Source organism: Podarcis melisellensis (genome assembly GCF_964234715.1).
Source record: "Podarcis melisellensis genome assembly, chromosome: 4".
Classification (NCBI taxonomy): Eukaryota; Metazoa; Chordata; class Lepidosauria; order Squamata; family Lacertidae; genus Podarcis; species Podarcis melisellensis.
The window spans coordinates 81,661,755-81,681,325 of record NC_138531.1 but is presented as its reverse complement, the minus strand read 5'-3'; the positions used below and the strand labels follow the sequence as shown (position 1 = coordinate 81,681,325).

Below are 19,571 nucleotides of genomic sequence, written 5' to 3'. Positions count from 1 at the left end.
GATTCCTGGCTTTTAATTTCCCTTCTATTAAACATTGAAATACTAATTAACAGAAAACCGCAGAAATTAACAGAAAACCTGTACTAAAAATTATTGAACATTAAGAGACTTCTTTAGTTGCCCATACTGGGTAGAATTCAACATCACACTCTTCCAGTCGCTCTGTCTGCACATGCAGTTCAGCTCACCACATGAAATGATATTCCCCTTTCTACCACTGCATGCTGTTCTGGGGGTTCTTCCAAACCCATCTGAGCCAATGTCATGTGGGGGGAGGTGTGAAGAAGTCCCATTGTACAAGCAAAAGTCCTTGTGCAGGGCTTCTGCTGATGAGGCTGGTTAAGTAAATCCTTCCAATTCATATTACTGTTTTTATTTCTGTGCTAATTTAATTAGGAATAAAGCAAGGTATTCCAGTGATACCTTTTCTCTTTTTTTGTTCAACATTTTATTGGTCATGAATAGAATGACTAATTCAACAGCAGATTCTTTAAAAAATAAATAAATAAAAATCTTACCCCCAAAGTGAATATAATGGATTTATGAGGGAAGCAAAATGTGTAAAAATAAAGCAAAGTACACTGCAAAAGAAAAGGGACTGGGGAAGGACAACCTTGCATATGGGTGAAAATGAAACAAAAGATTAATATTTGTGTAAAGAATTGTTAAAGAAATCATTAACAAACCACATTGAATGTCTCAGAATTCTCCTTTTTTTATGTGGTACATAAATATGTTTAATGGACACTGCTAGAAAATCCCCAGTCCAGTTCTCAGCATCTTTGCTAATCCAGGAGAATAAGTACATTTGACTAAATTTCAATGTCAAACACTTTCTATTGAGGAAGCCTCATGATCAAGCAAATTAAAGTTGTATAGAAGATATTACTGTTATATACCACACATTATTTTTTCTATGTTATAAAACTTTTGAATAAAGTTTTAAAAAAAATCTCTGAAAGTGACATTTGGTACCCAAGTATTTTAGTAGGTAGAAATGGATAGCCCCTTCAGTTATCTGTTGTAAGATAAATCAAATCTTATCCTCAAAGCTTATATCATAATAAGTCTGTTAGTCTTCAGTAGGTAATAGTGGTATAACCACAGAACCAGATTCTGAATTCGAAAATGCTAATGTTACTATATTGGAAAGAGGTATGAGTTCTGTTGGCTGTTTAGTAAATAGTGAAAGGTGTGACATTAGCTCAAAGATTAGGCATGTAACACCTATCTAGTGGCCTGCAGCAACACATGGGTCTTTGCTGTTTGCAACAGATTTATATAGCTACCCCTCTGGCTTTGTGTATGTTCACCTTGAATCATGACCTCATTTTTCAAATATCGAAATCTGATGCTTAGATCTAGATTGAGTCTTAACTTATTAAGTGTCTTGATAAATTTACAGGCCCATATACATAATATGAGCTTAAAGTTGAATTGCCAATTACCACATGTTCAGCAGAGGAATCTTGCCCCATCTTCTTTTTTCTGACCTGCTTTAGAGGTTTAACATGAAAAAAGTCATAGCAAACCTTGGATTGGTACCCTCCACCAGAAAAATGCATGTTACCTGGATATTGAAAGCTTCCACTTTAGATTTTGAAGAACCAATTTTCTTTTCCGTTCAAATTTGGTAAATAGTGGTTCATTCTAAAAGTGTCTAGTTCAAAACTAATTACAATTAGAATTGTTTCTCAAGTTTTGATGTAATGGGAAACTGCTTTTTGCAAAATGAAAAGTGCAAGCCTTTGGTTTCCTGCCATTGTGTGAATAGAGGGGATGGAAATCATCCTGGTTTGAGGCTTGCTAGAACTAGTGGTAAATCATGATTTCATATTATATCTGAACTAGGCCATTAGATTGCTTTCCATAAATCCTTTGATGTGTGATTTCTCATATAACATGTTGGTCTCTGAATAGCTGTCATTTGTATAAAGAAGAATTTAAAAAACTTGTCAAAACTGTTGAAAGAATTTTGACATCTACATATATTCATGAGATGAGTACATGACTAGAACAAAAAAGGGATCTCTTGCTTCAGTGGAACAGAGATACTGGCCTCATATATGTAATCTGGAAATTTCTAGATCTAACTGATAAAAGGAGGGAGGGAGAGAACATACACATACCAGCCAGGAAAAGAAAACAATTGGAAGTATGCTGCCTTTGGAAAATACTTTGATTTAAACAACCAGAACACTGCATTATAGTAAAACTGCTTTTTTTCTTTTATAACAGTTTTTCTGGAAGGTCCACAAGCTGTCTGAAAACTGGCGCTGTCTGAACACCCATCTGAGTTATTGGGGCCTACCACAATGGCAACTGGCCTAGCCAATGTAGGAAACTCTTTCGGCTGTCCATCTAACTCTCTGGTTTCTAGATCTAAGTTCCAGAGTCCTTCCGTAGAAGACGATGATGATGTTGTATTTGTTGAACCTGTGCAACCTCCACAGATTTCTGCAGGGTTAACGGATCCTAGAAATGCAGCTTTTAGTTCACCCAATAATGAAGAGCATCATGGAAATGACCCCAAAGCAGTGGTTCCAACAAAAGACCTGAGTTCTCAAAAGGGAAGTATAACTGAAACTATTATTATTGATGATGAAGAAGATACTGAAGCAAATCAGGGGCAAGAGAGAAATGATTCCAGTTTCAGTGAAAGAAGATTTCCAGAGCCTAAAAACAGAGCCACTGAGATGGAATTTTCACCACCCAGTTTTTCAAGAAGTAAGGTAAATGCAGGAATAGGTAATAGTGGTATAACCACAGAACCAGACTCTGAAATTCAAATTGCTAATGTTACTACATTAGAAAGAGGTATGAGCTCTGTGAGTGTTGGCCGTTTAGAAAATACTGAAGGGCGTGACATGAACTTAATGATTACACATGTAACATCACTACAGAATACCAACTTGGGAGATGTATCTAACGGACTGCAGTCAAGTAATTTTGGTGTTAATATACAAACATACACCCCATCTTTAACTTCACAGACCAAGACTGGTGTAGGACCTTTCAATCCTGGTAGAATGAACGTAGCTGGAGATGTCTTTCAGAATGGAGAATCTGCGACTCATCATAACCCCGGTAGGTTGTACCTTTTTATGCAAATATATATTTCTTCTACAAGTGGCACAACTAATAATACCAGTTACATTGTGGATTATTTTTTCCATTTTTGAGACCATGGTACAGGTTTACAAATCAGGCTGCATTTATTTAATCAAGGTTATTTAAATGGAGTTTTCCACTGTAATTAGTATGTTTGCTGAACAAGTTTGCATAATAGCCGGTTACTATAACAATTAAAGCATATTCTCCTTGGACCATGTAGCCCATATACCTTCTGTGCTACAGAATTATATCTTAATTTGAGACCAAGGTGTGTAGCTGTTGAAGAGATAGGCCCATTGTTTGGTGCGGCTTGCTTATGAGTGAACATAGTGTACTTTCCGGAAGGGATTGTTAGTTACTGGATAGAATAATTGTTCTCTATGATAAAAAAGGAAAATATTGTTTCAGTTACTGGAGAAAAATATATTTCACTTGTCAAGAATTTTATTTATTTATTTATTTAAATTTGTATGCTACCCTTCCTCCAAAGATCACAGGGTGGTTCAGAACATAAAAATACACAAAGTACATAATAAAAACAAGAACAAAAACAAACCAACAACCTCACTCCTTTTCAGAGCTGTAAAACAATAATGTGATTACTGAAGAAGGAGCAGTCAAAGCATAAAATTGGCATCTGTTCATAATAAAAGATACTTTCAGATAAAACTAATGTGGTACAGACATAATAAGGTTTAAAAGTGCCTCTCAAATCCTATAGCGATGTAGTTTCATGGTATCTCTCAGAAATTTTGCTACATTATCCATAATGGCAGGCCTACAGCTGTTTAGTAGAAAGGAAACCCTGGAGAAGTCAGGGCAATTTAACCTTCCTTTCAGCATGGGGTTTATATATTTATTGCAGATTTTCTGTGTAAAATGGGCAGTAAAATAAAACATGTGCAATGGTTTTGACCTGTTTATGCCACAAGGACCATATCTTTCTGAATAAGGAATTTTCTAGAATCTTCCTTACAGTATCAGATGGCATGATGTTAAATCTTGCAAGGAAAAAAGCTCTACATTGGTGGAGTTTCTGGTTCTTGGTCTCTGGGGCACTCAACACTGAGTGGCCCTCAATCTAACCTGCATAATAGAATGGGAATATGAATGGAGCTAAGCTTCGGGCAGTGGGCACCAACCCCACATAAACAGAGAACAAGGTCATATGGAAAATAATTGAATAAGTAAGGGACTAAGATGCAACCCTGTTTCCTCTCCTTTGTTGGCAATATTTTTTTAGGATTCGCCTGCCTAGTTGGGAGCATTTGACTGGCAGCTCATGGAGGTGTATAATTTCCTAATAAGAAAACGTAACCTTACACTAACGCTCATTCTGGTTAATTTATTCCAGAGTATAAATTGGGATTGAATCAAAGGCTCCTTTTAGGTCCAGGAAGATTGTATAGAGCTTTGACTTGGATGCCTTAGAATACTTGTCAACAGGGGACTCAGCTATATAGCTGCAAATAAAACATTTTATGTGTGCTTTATACAATGTGACACTAGATGGTGATTGTGAGCCTTATGGAAAATTCAATGTATTTTTTAAAAACACTTTAACAAAAAGCATTTTCAGAGCGGTTTCTATGTGTCTAGATTCTATATGGGTGAGAAAGGATGACACAGTGGTCCAGAGTAGTTTACCCTGGCAAAAGACCACCTGCTTTGGGCCTAGTATTGCAAGTTGAGACATCCAAAGTGTAAATTTACCCAATAGATGTTTAGCATATAACTTACCCACTATAGGGAAAAGACTTATTGATCTATAGTTAGATGGTATTATACGGTCTCCCTTTATATATTGGAACTGTTATTGCCCTTGTCCATGCCTGTGGCATGGATCCAGTGTTATTCACCCATGTGAACAGGTTAGCCAGCAAAGGGGTTCACCAGTCAGGTCTAATTTTAGTACTTTGGAGCCTATCACATCTGGACCAGATGCCCTTCCCTTTCTTTAGCAGGACTATTAGCATTTTTATTTCATCAGGTGAGATTGGGAGCATAGAATGGTGACCTGCCACTCCATCTAGTCGTTCCTTGTGAAAGACACTTGCAAAGTAATGATACTAACTACTAAGCGAAGTGGATGGAGTGGGGAGGTCTTTGGTGTTGAGTTCCTCAGAGACCAAGAACCAGAATTTCCTAGAGCTATTTGAAATTATGAAGCAGATTTTCCCATTGCTTGTTAGTATATTCAGTTCTCTCTCTCTCTCTCTCTCTCTCTCTCTCTCTCTCTCTCTCTGTGTGTGTGTGTGTGTGTGTGTGTGTGTGTGTCACTCTCTCTTTCTTTCTCTCTTTTAGTAAGATACCGCAGTAGATTTTTAGAACTAAAATACTCTGGAAGTAGGCAGCACCTTCTTCCTTCCAGTATTGTCAAGAAATATTCTGGATATAAGATTTTAGAGCTCTACATTCCTTGTCAAGCCACTTGTTAGTAAATGGCTCCCTGGATTGTTTCCACACCTTAAATTGTGGTTTTGAAAAATCAGTTAGAGGTGTTCCTAGATTTTCATATGCTTTGATAGCTTCTTGGGGGTATTCTGGGTTAATTACAGAAACTGCACTCCAGTGTTGTCTTGGTTTTAAATAATGGATGAAATTTATGCAGTCCAAGGAATTCTTGGCAGAATGTCTTATGTTTTCATCAGGAGTTGGGCAGGAAAGGTGTGAGCACAGGACAGTTAAGTTCTATGACCAAGGTCAAAATAAGTGGTCACTTAACAGTGCAAACGCCCACCATGACTCAATCCCCCGATACTGGGGAAACTAGGAAATAGTCAATTACACAGTTATTGTAAATCTAAACATAGAGCAGTAAGAATGGCTGAACTGGCTGGAATCTACTTTTGGGTTTAGTTTGAAGGCTGGCAGTGAATAGGATTTAAAGCCTTGAATTACTATTGGGGTTTGAGACCAGATCTCCTGGAGCATAACTACATCAGAGTTCCTTAGATACTCTAGGAACTCACAGTCATTTGCCTTATTTCTCCAGCTTACAATGTTTCATGACAAGAACTTACTGTCTAAGGGTGGAGGAGACTTAAGGAGTCAGTCAACCTCGATAGGTTGCCATATGGAGTTATTATTGTCATGGCATATACAGCCATTTCCCAAGCCCCCATGCTTACCTCCTGATACTGAGGTCCTAGTCCCCTTGGGCCTCAGGGTGTTGTGAGGTGCACTTATGCACATCCACATTCACTTATCTGTAACATGTTCAAAGGAGCATCTTCTGTTACCATTGCTTAGCATCAAAGGAGTTTCTGGATTGATGGGGATCAAGATGTTTTTAAGTAAACAGGTTTTGACCGCTTCTAATCTGTCTGTAATCAGGTGCTGTTCAGAAGTTGTTTATTTCTTAAAGGATTCTTAAATTGTTATCCATGGAGAACTCCCCTAAAGGCACTTTCATCCAAGATGTTCAGTTCTCGGACGGCAAACTATTAGCCGCCTTTTTAGATTTTTGAGTGGAGAGGGGCGAAGTTCTCACACAATGGGGTGTCTTCAAGTTAGTAAGATTGAGCAGTAGTGGAACTTTAGCTGCCGTTGAAGATACAAGCTAGAAATACCCAGGGATATAGGATAATGTCTCAATAATGAATAGTGTCACTGGTGGCTTTATTAATACTGGGTGCGGTAGAAACCCCACAGCAATAAAAACAATATGGGATCTTTTTTGCTTAGCTTCAAAATACATTCTCTCCTTCCCTCCCCATTTCCTTTAGAGTTGAACAGGTTTGAATTTTCAAGAGAGCTGCTATACACCCTGCTCAGGTTGAGAGTGTTAAGCTTAGCTACTTTAGTTATCCATGGATTAAGACAGTTTTTGCATCCCTGTAAAGTTGATAATTTTGTTCATTTATGAATGATAAATAGAGAGGGAGGCCTGGTTACTTTTAACAAGATCTGCTAATGGTTCAACCAGCAGACCTTTGTCCTTTTGCTCTGGCATCACAACCAAACTTTTGTGGGGCTTGGTTTTGGGAGCTGTCTGGGTTCTGGTCACTGTTTCATATATGTGTGTCAATTTAAATGGGATGGGTTAGGTCCAAACCATGTTTTGTTAAGAGGAGTGAAAATAAGAAACCTTAAGCAGAAACCAGCTCATTATTGTAAGGAAGGTGTTGGATGCAGTTTTGAGCATAGAATAGATACAAGTAACTTGGAACGCATGAGAAGGGTCACAAGGGGTAGGGAGAACAAAATTTTGCTTCAAGAAGAAAAGAGTGAGGCTCCATCTATTTATTTATTTAACAAATCATATATATCTAAGCGGTTTACAGAAAATAAAACAAACATTAATATTGTCACCAAAACATTAAATTTTAAAACCAAACAGTGGAAGATTACAAAAGAATTGTATATACTATGTGTCAAAAGAAAGAGATAAACCTGTGCCCACAAGATCCCTAAGTTACACATGTAGAACCAAACTTGCACAGTGGCATTGAGGTATAATTCTTCTGCTAACTTTTGAGCAGGGGAAAAGGGTTGCTTGCTAAAAACTCTGACCTCCAAATCTGCTCAGCCGCTTTTTTAGTTCTTGAGATTTTACAAATCAAGCTTTGTTTCTCTCTAACTAAGAAAGATCTGAAACTAATGAAAACTTGAGTTTCTGAAGGTGCTTAATTTTTTCACCTGATACGCAGTTTCAGACATAAAAGACAAATGCAGCTCTGATCAAAAGAGGTTGCCTGAATATGTTACCGACACCACTGTAAGTGACTGGTGTTTCAGAATTTTATGAAGCTTGGTCATCAAGCTTCATGTATAAACTGCTTTACAATCATGTGAGGTAGGTCTCTTATCACTCCAATATTGTAGACAATTAAATCTGAGTTTGCCTTGTTACCCAATTACATCAATTATCACTACAAGGTTTCTGTACATTAATTTTCTGTAGCAATTGACCGGAAACCTGCTTGTGGATTTTAGCATGTCACAATTCCATGTACAAATTTCTTGCAGTATGTATGTGCACTGGGGTACTTAATAGCACATTCTCCAGTCCATGGATGAACAGGAGCTTATATACAGTATGTGATTTACAGGTGTCAAATGCTATTCTCTCTTACCCACTGAAATGGTGAATTATTTTAACTTTAGATGCTATTAGATTTAAACCCTGAGGTTCATTCTTTCACAATTTCATAGTGCCTTTGAGCCAATATTAAACATTTTAACATGCTCCCTGACCGCCACCCCAACCTTTAAACATTTTGTGCCAAAGAGATTTCCCATTTTCCATATTAAGTATCATATACAGTCATTTCTACATAGGAGTAAATTAAATAAATTAAAATGAGATATTTTTCATTGTTGTATTTTATTTTATTTTACAATTGGGAACTGTAGCTAATACTTAAAGATATCCAATTACAGTTTGGTTAATGAAGGACCCATTTCCCACATGCGTTTCATTGTTTGGAAGAGCTAGCCAGTCTTCTCTCAAGTAGCAGTTTTTGTAACTTTTTCTCTACAAAAAGTAATCTTATGAAAATACAGGCAGGCAGGTTGTATATCCACAGCAGTGACTAGAGGATGAATGACTGCTGGGAGCAGCACAGAGAGAAGTGGTGCCATGGTGCACCTAGATGTAGCAACAAAACTGGATGCCTACATCTGCCTCGCCTGCAATAAAGCATGCCTCTCATATTCATCTCTATAGCCGTAGCGGGAGCTGTAACTCTCCAGTTCAACTTTACCCCCAAAGGCACACTCCTCCAATGTCTCCTGAGTCAGACTGATGCCAACAACCACAATGAAAATACTGCAGATTCCTGGAGTTCTCGTTCCTTACCTCCTTTTTCTGTGGATGGTTTTCCTCTACTCTAATCATGGTTTATGTAATATCCAAGTTGGCAACTGTTATTAGTGCTTGCACTTGAAACCAGAATGGAAAACCCATAGTTTTTTGTTTGGAGGACAAGCTCCCTTCCTCATTGTCAATTTTATCCATTTAAGTTCACTCTGGGGTTTTTAATTAGTTAATTACTATAATGTCTTCATACCACTCGGTGAGCAACTTTCCAGATTCCATTGTGGTAATAGACATTGCTGGAACAATGTTGGGTGGACAGACTTTACAGTTATGTACTACAGCTTAAAAGCCATATTAGGACAACCTGCTTATAAAAGTGCAAATCTGCATCTGAACGCAATTACAGATAGCGGATTTTAAGTTTTTAATGCTTGATGCTTTATTATGTTTTATATGTAAGCTGCCCAGAGTGTAGTAGTAGTAGTAGTAGTAGTAGTAGTAGTAGTAGTAGTTGTTGTTAATTTCTGAACTTCCGGGAAAACTGCCCACCATTATGTGGCCAAAATAGGCACCCCCCCCATATAAAAAATTTAAACAACTTCATTAGGTGTCAGTAATATGCAGTGTTGGGACACAGAGGCTTGGCCATGGTTAAGTTTCTCCCAAGTTTGGTTTTTCAGTTGTTCTTATCTCGTGACTTTGTAGACTAGTCAGCATTTAGAGGAGTGGTCACAAACCATGGTTAAGAAAAGATGCTGGGATTATTTGTACTGCCAAACAATGGTTGAAAACAAGGTGGGTTTTTCAAACCAAGATTTCTAAGCCAGTAGCAAAACGATTTGGTTTCAGAAATGGTTTCACAAATGGGTGCTGTACATATGCAGATCATTGCTGAGAACTTTCTAGAGCTAGGTTTTTGGGTGAGCTTTCCCCCCTTCTCTCAGTGTGCATGTTCATGGGAGCATGGTCCCCAACTTCCCGCTCAATACCTCTTGGCAACGGCATCATTATCAGAGATGATGTCCTTGCTCTTGGGCAAACATTGTCCTTGTTTTCTTATCTATTTCTTGAGTAGTTTGTTACCTTTATGTTCTTGGTTTTGTTGTTTGCTGTTCGTTTCAGGGTGCTTCTAGAGCCATTCACTGATTAATGTGATGTGGGTCTAAAAAGGTTTTCATCCACACTGTAGAATATAGGTTTTGTTTCATGAAGGACAATCTCCATAGACAATCTACAGAGATTGTTTTCATGTCACAGGTTAATGATAGAGGAGATAAGTTAGGGTTTTATGATAATGTCCAAAGTTAAGTGCTGAAGTGTGTTATTAAAGAAATACTGATCTATTTGTATATGAGAAGTTTCAGTTCCTTAAGATAATGAAGTCCAGTTACTCCTAATATTTTCAGTTCTTCAAATCAGCATCATGACACAGCTGATCATTTACCAGTTAGTTATTTTATCATCTCCATTTCTAAATGGCAAATTATTGAAATTTCTATAGCACTGTATAAAATATTATGATTGTACACAAAGTTCAAACACAAAATACCATAAAAATTAGATCATATGTTTTGTGTGGAAATTGTTCGATTTGGTTGTGTATGTTTTGATGTTTATGACCATGTCCCTCTAACTTCATTTGCTTAGGTAACTTGCCTTGCTCAATGAAGAAGTGTTACTAACTTGGATAGTTTTTTAAATGATTGATTTGAGTTTCTCAAAAAATGTGTGGGTTCAGTTGAGGAGTTATATAAAATTTGACCAAATAATGTTTCAGCCACTTATAGCATATTCAATTTCCAGTAAGTATTTGGGAGGTTGTGGGATGTCTAATGACAAAACCTGTTAACTCCCTGTTCAAAACTAGTTCCTTTTTAGAAAGTTGCTAGCCCTTGTCCTGATAGCTGAAATTCAAACTCAAAGCTTTTTGCTTCCTCCTTGAAAGTGAGGCATACAGCAAATTTGCTTTAAATCTGGAGTGGGGAACCTGAGGCCTGGGTGCTGAATGTGGCCCTCCAGGCCTTTCCATCTGGCCCTTGAAACTCTCCTCAAGCTATACCCCTCACTGGCCCTGCTTTGTTACCCAAGTGCATGTGCCTGGCTAGAATATGCTCTTGAACTCTGATAATAGTTTTCTGATGGGAGGATAGAGAGGTGTGTGAGTGTGTGTAGAAACCAGCGTACTGTACATTTGTTGATCCATTCAGTGTGGCCGTGCCTACTACTAGAATTTGGTCCTCAGAAGTGAATGCTGAAAAAGGTTTCCCCAACTCTGATATCATCTTCCCCACCCCCTCTGTTCCATCTTCAAAGTCCTACAGAGTAGGGAAATGTCTTCACGTTCACCGAATTCTCCTGAGCATTGTGTTGGAATTTTGAAGACAAGGGCATTCTATTGCTATTCCCATGACTAGCAGGTGGTGATCTGTAAATATTTATTATGCAGTATGGGTGTTGTTGTGTCCCAACATCTTTTTATGTTACTGACATTATTATTTAGCCTTTTGGAAAAACTGAGTGGGTCTTCTTTTATCTACACTGGGAATCGAATATTCTCCTTCACTGTCAAATTGCTTGTCATATTGAGAGGTAATTTTTAAATTTTAACTTTATATATTTTGTCTCTTTAAGATTCCTGGATATCTCAGTCAGCTTCATTTCCAAGGAATCAGAAACAACCAGGTGTGGATTCTCTGTCACCGGTGGCATCCCTCCCAAAACAAGTCTTCCAGCCTCCTACACAACAGCAGCCTTCTAAGCAGGTTAAAGTCACATGTGCTAACTGCAAGAAACCTTTGCAGAAGGGCCAGACTGCATATCAGCGGAAAGGATCAGTTCACCTTTTTTGTTCCACTACCTGCCTTTCATCATTCTCGCATAAACCAGCTCCAAAGAAACTCTGTGTTATGTGCAAAAAGTAAGGGTTAGATCTTACTGCTTGATCCTTGTCAGTGTGATCAGTATTCTTTGTTAGTGTTCCAAGAACTCAGTAAAATATTTTATTTTTATTCATTTATTTATTGCATAAAATAAATACACTGCTTGATAGTTGGTTTTATTATATATATATATATATATATATATATATATATATATATATATATATATATATATATATGGGTTTTGGTGTCCTCGGGTGTCTTCCCGTGTAAAAGTTGGGGTGTCTAGGCGACGTTTCGACGAGGTCTCACTCGTCATCTTCAGGCTGGTGCTTTCGGCTTCTTGTTACTGGAACAGAGCAGGATCTCAGTGTTTGAGTTCCTATAAATACTGTTGAGGGGGTGTGGTGTATAGCCTCCAATGTTCTGGGCAGAGAGGAAGTTCCCAGGCTAGTGTGCCTTTTCTTCTTTTGTTCCTTAATTACTTGAGGGATATCTTGAGTGATTTCTTGAGTGATATCCTGAGTACCACTTAGGTGGGTCATTAGGTGTGGATTAGTTGCTAAAGTCTTTGTGTCTTGACCTCTTGAACTTTGTGAAGAGTTTTTCTGAGAAGATGGCTGTACTGCACTTAGTTGTGCTCTGGCTTGGCTTCGTGTATAGGGGCGAGCTGTGGTTTTGTGGCCTGTGTCAGCCAGATCTGTGTAGGGATTGCAGGGGGGTGCAGCATCCGGAGGTGCCACCATGGTTTGGCTACTGGATGGTGTCTGTAATTTATCTGTGGAGAGGGTCTGGGTTTGGGTCTGGTGTGGTTGATTGGTGATGGCGTTCTGTGTGCCTCTGGATCTGGTGTCAGTTTTTGTGGGGAGGGCTAATTTCCAGATGTCTGGCAAGCGGGATGTGTCGTCACGCTTGTTCATGTTGTGAGGGTGTTTCTCTATCTCGATGGCTTCCATGATTATTCTCTTGTGGTGATGTTCCATGTTAAAGAGCAATTTGGAATCTGCAAAATTAATTTCGTGTCCTGTTTCTTTCATGTGTTGGAAAAGAGAGGAAGTTTTTTCTTCTTTTTTGACGGCATTCTTGTGTTCTGCGATACGTGCATTTATTCGTCTGTTTGTTTGTCCAATGTACGTGGCTGGGCAGACTTTGCAGGGTATTTCATAGACCCCTTGGTTTTCCAACTGGATTTTATCCTTGGGGTTTCTGAGGATATTGGCTATTTTTTGGTTGGTGCAAAAGGCTGTTTTGATATTGTGTTTATGGAGGATTTTGCTAATTTTATCTGTAGTGCCCTTGATATAAGGAAGGAGGGCCATGCCATTGTTTTCTTCTGTGTCTTGGTTTTTGGGGGGTGTTTCTTTTTGGATTAGCTTCGTAACCCTGTTTTGCTGGTATCCATTGGTAGACCCTCTCCACAGATAAATTACAGACACCATCCAGTAGCCAAACCATGGTGGCACCTCCGGATGCTGCACCCCCCTGCAATCCCTACACAGATCTGGCTGACACAGGCCACAAAACCACAGCTCGCCCCTATACACGAAGCCAAGCCAGAGCACAACTAAGTGCAGTACAGCCATCTTCTCAGAAAAACTCTTCACAAAGTTCAAGAGGTCAAGACACAAAGACTTTAGCAACTAATCCACACCTAATGACCCACCTAAGTGGTACTCAGGATATCACTCAAGAAATCACTCAAGATATCCCTCAAGTAATTAAGGAACAAAAGAAGAAAAGGCACACTAGCCTGGGAACTTCCTCTCTGCCCAGAACATTGGAGGCTATACACCACACCCCCTCAACAGTATTTATAGGAACTCAAACACTGAGATCCTGCTCTGTTCCAGTAACAAGAAGCCGAAAGCACCAGCCTGAAGATGACGAGTGAGACCTCGTCGAAACGTCGCCTAGACACCCCAACTTTTACACGGGAAGACACCCGAGGACACCAAAACCTCCATATATATATATATATATATATATATATATATATATATATATAAATATATAAAACCGTCCTTAAAGCAGTTTATCCAGGACATGAATGAGCTACCTTCTTTCAACTTATTCTTGTTCATACTTGTTATAAAAACTGATAGGCATTGAGTTGGATCAAATGTAATGACCAAATCATTAGCCCATTTTGAAGGGTCTTCTTGGTAAAGCAAATGATAGTTAAGCACAAACCATGATTTGCTCACAGTGGGAGATGGGAAATTGTTGGCTTGAGTGCCCATTCACATTGAGCTAACCATGGATCAGTCATTATTTAGCTAACAAAATTTATATAACGCTTAATCAGGAAAAACCTCTAAGCATTTAACATGAAACAATATAAAATAACTAAAATGAAGGTGGTTTGTATAAAACGTTTTCTGCTTATCACACACATGTTTAGTCCTTTCTCTGTATAATATAATCCTATGCCAATACAGAGACTTGGAAAGAGGAACAAACCTATTTAAATTTCGTACTACTTAGCATCTTAGTTTTGTTCACTGTCTCCTCTTCTGGAATCTATGAAGAATGCTGTTTGGCACTAATGATGTGGGTGTATAAACAGTTCTGAAAAAACAAAATATAAAATTAAGCTGAGACTTGTGGGAAGCATGGGTGGAGCGTTTTGGCCTAATTTGTACACACTTGTTGAGTGCTAGCAGTGAGGTCTGTGGGTGGTGCCAAGTCCTGCTTTGCTTTGTTAATGAAACATGATTAAATCCAGTGTGTTAATATTCTTGAAGCCCTTTTAAGTTACCCATCTAAACAACATTAACTGCTGCATTGAGACATGTTGGACAGTTAGATAAATTGATTTTGACACTAACTTGTAATTTAAAAATGTATAACTTTGCTTTTGAAGCTGTCAGGTTTACTGAGAGAGAATAATTTTAACTATCTGTTGATCCATTGGCTGTCTGCAGCTAGGTAGCTGTCTTCCTGTTTTATTAGAGTAAAATCACTTCAGGTTAATAGGGCTTAGCTTATGCATACTTCAGTACAAGAGACCTAAGGTTTGTGAGTATCTTATGAGCAATGAGCAGCTATAGCACAAAAGAATTAAATGTGTTCCCATTCCCTTTTGTTAAACAACAACAAACGTTTGCTTTATGGTGTTTCTGTTTATAATAGATATTTTTGCTTCTCATGGTATTCCACGTGTCTCCAAATAATACTTTTACAAATAAACTTTTCCATTTTCTTCATTGCATTTTCACCACGGTTGAGCACTGATGTAGATATAAAACTAATTCCTTTTAAATTGTGGTTTGTGAAATGGGAGACTCCACCCCCAGTCCCCCAAATCAATTTATCCCTCTTTTCTGCCACAAATCATGGCTTTACATTACAGCTGCATCTATGGCAAAATAATTTCATAAACAGATTGAACTAGATTTTCACACTCTAATTTACAGAGAAACAGGATTTGTTCTCCATAGTTTGCATTAGGTGTCCATGATATATGAAAATATGTTTTCACTGCTAGATGAGAAGGGGTGTACATATCTCCTAATACTCAAGGAGAAAATACTGGCTTTTGATATGCAAACCATTATTTGTACTGCTCCTTAGTCTACAGCAGGGATAGCCAATGTGGTACCCTCCAGCAGTTTTGTACATGAACTGTCTGCTCCAGCCAGCATGGTCTGTGATCAGGCTGACGGAAGTTGTTGTCAAAAACATCTGGAGGGCACCAGGTTGGGGAATACTTGTTTAACAAGCAGGAACGAGCTGAAGTAAGCCTTGGGCTTGCATGCTCCTTCCTATCCTGGAGAGCCAGTGTGGTGTAGTGGTCAAGAGTGGTAGACTCGGAATCTGGTGAACCGGGTTCGCATCCCTGCTCCACATGCAGCTGCTGGGTTAGTCACACTTCTTTGAAGTCTCTCAGCCCCACTCACCTCACAGAGTGTTTGTTGTGGGGGGAGGAAGGGAAAGGAGAATGTTAGCCGCTTTGAGACTCCTTCAGGTAGTGATAAAGCGGGATATCGAATCCAAACTACTCTTCTATTCTCCCTCTCAGCCTAGAAGAACAACTTAAAGGATTCCACTTTTAATCGCAATCTGTCAGGTCAGCCATAAAAAAACTGGTTAACACAAACTGTGGTTGGCTTGTTTTAAACTAACTTCAAACCACATTTTCTAAAGCTGGCTTTTTTAAATTAAGCATAGTTAATGCTAACCACAAACAGGGATTTGGATGACACCAAAGTTATGTTTAACTGAAGAAGTGAAAGCGTTGTCTTTGGTTGCACAGCTTGTTCCTTCTTGTGTGTGTCACATTAAACCATTTTTAGCATGGTGTTCAAATCCAGCCAATGGGATGCCCCCTCCCACTTTGGGTGGTGGGAGGGTGGGGGCTCTTGATAATATCAAATTGTTCCAAGTGTTGCGTAGTTGTTACGAGTGGTAGACTCATAATCTGGTGAACCAGGTTCGCTTCCCCACTCCTCCACATGCAGCTGCTGGGTGACCTTGGGCTAGTCACACTTCTTTGAAGTCTCTCAGCCCCACTCACCTCACAGAGTGTTTGTTGTGGGGGAGGAAGGGAAAGCAGAATGTTAGTCGCTTTGTGATAAAGCAGGATATCAAATCCAAACTCTTTTTCTTCTTCCCAGTTTTTTGTTCAGACTTTTAAATCTTGTACTATCTGTGACTGTTGTATTTTATGGTGGCTCCTAATATTAAGAGGACGTTCCCTTCTTATCTTTCAGAGACATAACAACAATGAAAGGTACCATTGTTGCTCAGGTTGATTCAAGTGAGTCCTTCCAGGAGTTTTGCAGCACGTCGTGCTTGTCCTTCTATGAAGACAAACAGAATCCCTCAAAAGGAATCTTAAATAAGTCTAGATGCACTATTTGTGGAAAACTAACAGAGGTTTGTTTGTTTCTCCCATCCATCATTTATACACTAAATAATATTATTTGAGTTTCTCAGGAAATTACTTAGGTAATATTTTTCACCAATATTTCTTATGTGGGCAGAATTTTCACTTGAGCCACTTGTCATGCTCTTCAGTCTTCTGGTAGCATACAAGTTCTCATATGATAGCTAGGAAATGAAAATTATTTACATAGCTTTTCCAGGTTGGTTGGTTTGCATTTCTGCATCCTTCATAGACTTGAATTTTCTTAGATTAAGTATTCTTTGATTCTTTTTAGTTACGACTTGTGGTAGTCTCTATCCTTGTCGTTATCATTTGTCATTTTCCTTCTTTGCAAAGATAGAAATAATGCATGTACTGTAATGCGTGGTTCAACTTCGTCAGGGTCTGAGGCAAGGAGGAAATTTGGTGCATGTTGCTCTTTGTGTTTTTAATATACACGTAAAACTCATTTTTCCTCACATTTGCCCATAGTGCAGCTTATTCTGTGAACATTAGTTCTATGGAAAATGGGGTATTTTTCTTAGAAGAGGGTATTAGTTTCCAGTCTTTGAAAATTAACTTCTTGAGAGTTACTAAATTTCTGTGGTGATGGAATACATTGTAAAACGGAATATATTTTGCCTTACATGTGAAAGTTTACTAAACACATTTTATTTCGTTCTGGTTTTTTAATGCTCAGTCATGTACAGAATACTTACCAATATTTTACCAGTCATATATTTTACAGTCAAATTGTATTTAATGTAGTATCCTCTGTTCCTGTTTTGTTTTTGTTTTTTAAGTTTCAAAAGTACCAAATGCAGCTTGCATTTCTGAAATTGCATTTTACACATTTTTCAAACAGTTTAATCCAAATTTATGTTTAAAAGCTGTTATCTGGCTAATTATAACTCACTACAGTAAAATTGTTCCCCCCCGCCCTTTTAGATCCGTCATGAGGTTAGCTTTAAAAATATGACACATAAGCTGTGTAGTGACCACTGCTTCAATCGATACCGAATGGCAAATGGCTTAATAATGAATTGTTGTGAGCATTGTGGGGAATACCTGCCAAGTAAAGGAGCAGCAAACAATATCCTTATGGTTGATGGAGAGCCGAAAAGATTCTGTTGCCAAAACTGCGTTAGTGAATATAAACAGGTAACTCTTTATCTTCCATTGTCATTTAGTGATAGCTTATTTAAAATTGTTTAACCAGTTTATTTTGAAACCATACTTGGTATTACAAGTAGTGTACATTTGTTCATCTCGAAGCACATTCCTTATTTTAAAAGTGAAACTGAGGACACGAAACTCCCATGTTGGTTGAAGTAGCACCTCCACAATCAACCTTGGCCCTTTTTTCATTCATTTAGAGGCATGCCTAGGATATGGCAAACATATTTCCACAATAAAGCTGTATTTCATGTGTTGATCTTAACATACAGGTTTTGGCCCTGTATGTTAGATTTCCACTTGTTTTTAAAAAATCAAGAAAAGATCAGCCAACAAAATATGCCTTCTTTCATATGTTTCTCATTAAGGATCCTTAAAGCACTTGCTGTAACTAGCTGTAGCTAGCTGGTTCTTCAGAAGGAGTGGGGTTTGTTTTTGTCCCATCCCTCCAGTTACTGCATATGTGACACTGATAGCAGACTCTTTGAAGCAACATGACAACTGACAATTTTGTCCAAAGAGCATCAGGGGCAGTGCATATGGGATTTTTCATTCCTTTCTCACAATAACTCTGAATGCCTCCACACTATTTCTCCCAAACCTCTCCCACTGTAGTCGCCAGTCCCGAAGCACAGGTCTTTCTTGAATGCCCTTCGACCTTCTAGGGGGGCTTGAGAGGGCGGGGTGTTCTTCTTGTGCAACTATTCTTGTGCATGTTCTACACTGGATCCAGGCCAATGTATTGTTTCATCAAGGTGCTTTTTAGGTTGATTCTAAACTGTGTGGAAGAATTTTCTATTCCTTTCTTGGAACAAGGTAACTATTAGTCTCTTAAAGTGGAGAGGCTTTATACTGAATAAAAAATACTCTATATTCTATCTCATTTTGTATTAGCCTGTCCTGTTCTTAATGTTAAGATGCTACTTATATATATATATATATATTATAAAATGTAAACGGCACTTCTAGAAACATAACATGGGCCTTGTTGTTTTATTATGCAGCAAAACAAAAGGGTCAAAATAGGTTATTCAAGATACTAAAAATGATAGGCACACACTGAAGCCACGGAGAAACTTGGAGAAGCCTTGAATAAGATTTCATGAAGGAACCCAAAAGATACAAGAATAACATGGGAGTTTCCCACACAATCAATAATGCATTGCTGAAATTCCAAGTGAACATGGAATTGTGATCAAATAACAACTCTGTATCTTATCAGTTTATTGTGACATGTACATTTTTTCACCTGTATAGATATTTCATGCTATTTTTGACATATCATCCCATATGTTTTTTTTTTCAAGAGGGTGAGGTGGTGTGATATATGTAGAGGAAATTACAAAATATTATTTGAATCATTGAAGTTTTTATTTTGGGGACCTATATATTAGAATTTATTTGGAGATGGATGAACACTTTAGCATGTCAACTTAATTTTATGTAGAAGGCTGTGGGGGCAAATATTTAGCTGCATATAAAACTTGGAACCTGATAAATCCCTCTCCTGTTATGTGCTTGGCCATTAATCTGCAATTAAAGGCCCTTGAATGAGTCTAGTGGTTTCAGTCCCCCTTGGGGCCACTCATAAGCTGTTTGTTGTCCAAGAGTGAGTAGCTTGCATGGGAAGATGATTCTCTGGCTATGGGAGATATTTATAGTCTTCCCATTGCAGGTAAAATGCCTTGGCATTTTGTAGTATGCCTGGCTCCATATGCAGTAGTGCAAGGCCCAGGTGGGGGAGAGCGTATTAGTGGTGTATTGGGGACCC

The 19,571-nt window shown here is 38.3% G+C and overlaps 1 protein-coding gene across 1 annotated transcript in view; it reads left to right on the top strand.

Annotated features, from left to right (window-relative positions):
• Positions 1-19,571, top strand: part of ZMYM2 (zinc finger MYM-type containing 2) — a 69,530-nt gene that overhangs the window by 11,008 nt on the left and 38,951 nt on the right. Inside the window, 4 exon segments of the mRNA XM_081909584.1 lie at positions 2,239-3,087; positions 11,510-11,795; positions 16,470-16,635; positions 17,573-17,785. Of these exon segments, the coding sequence (XP_081765710.1) occupies positions 2,316-3,087; positions 11,510-11,795; positions 16,470-16,635; positions 17,573-17,785 (1,437 nt within the window). The 5' untranslated portion in view covers positions 2,239-2,315.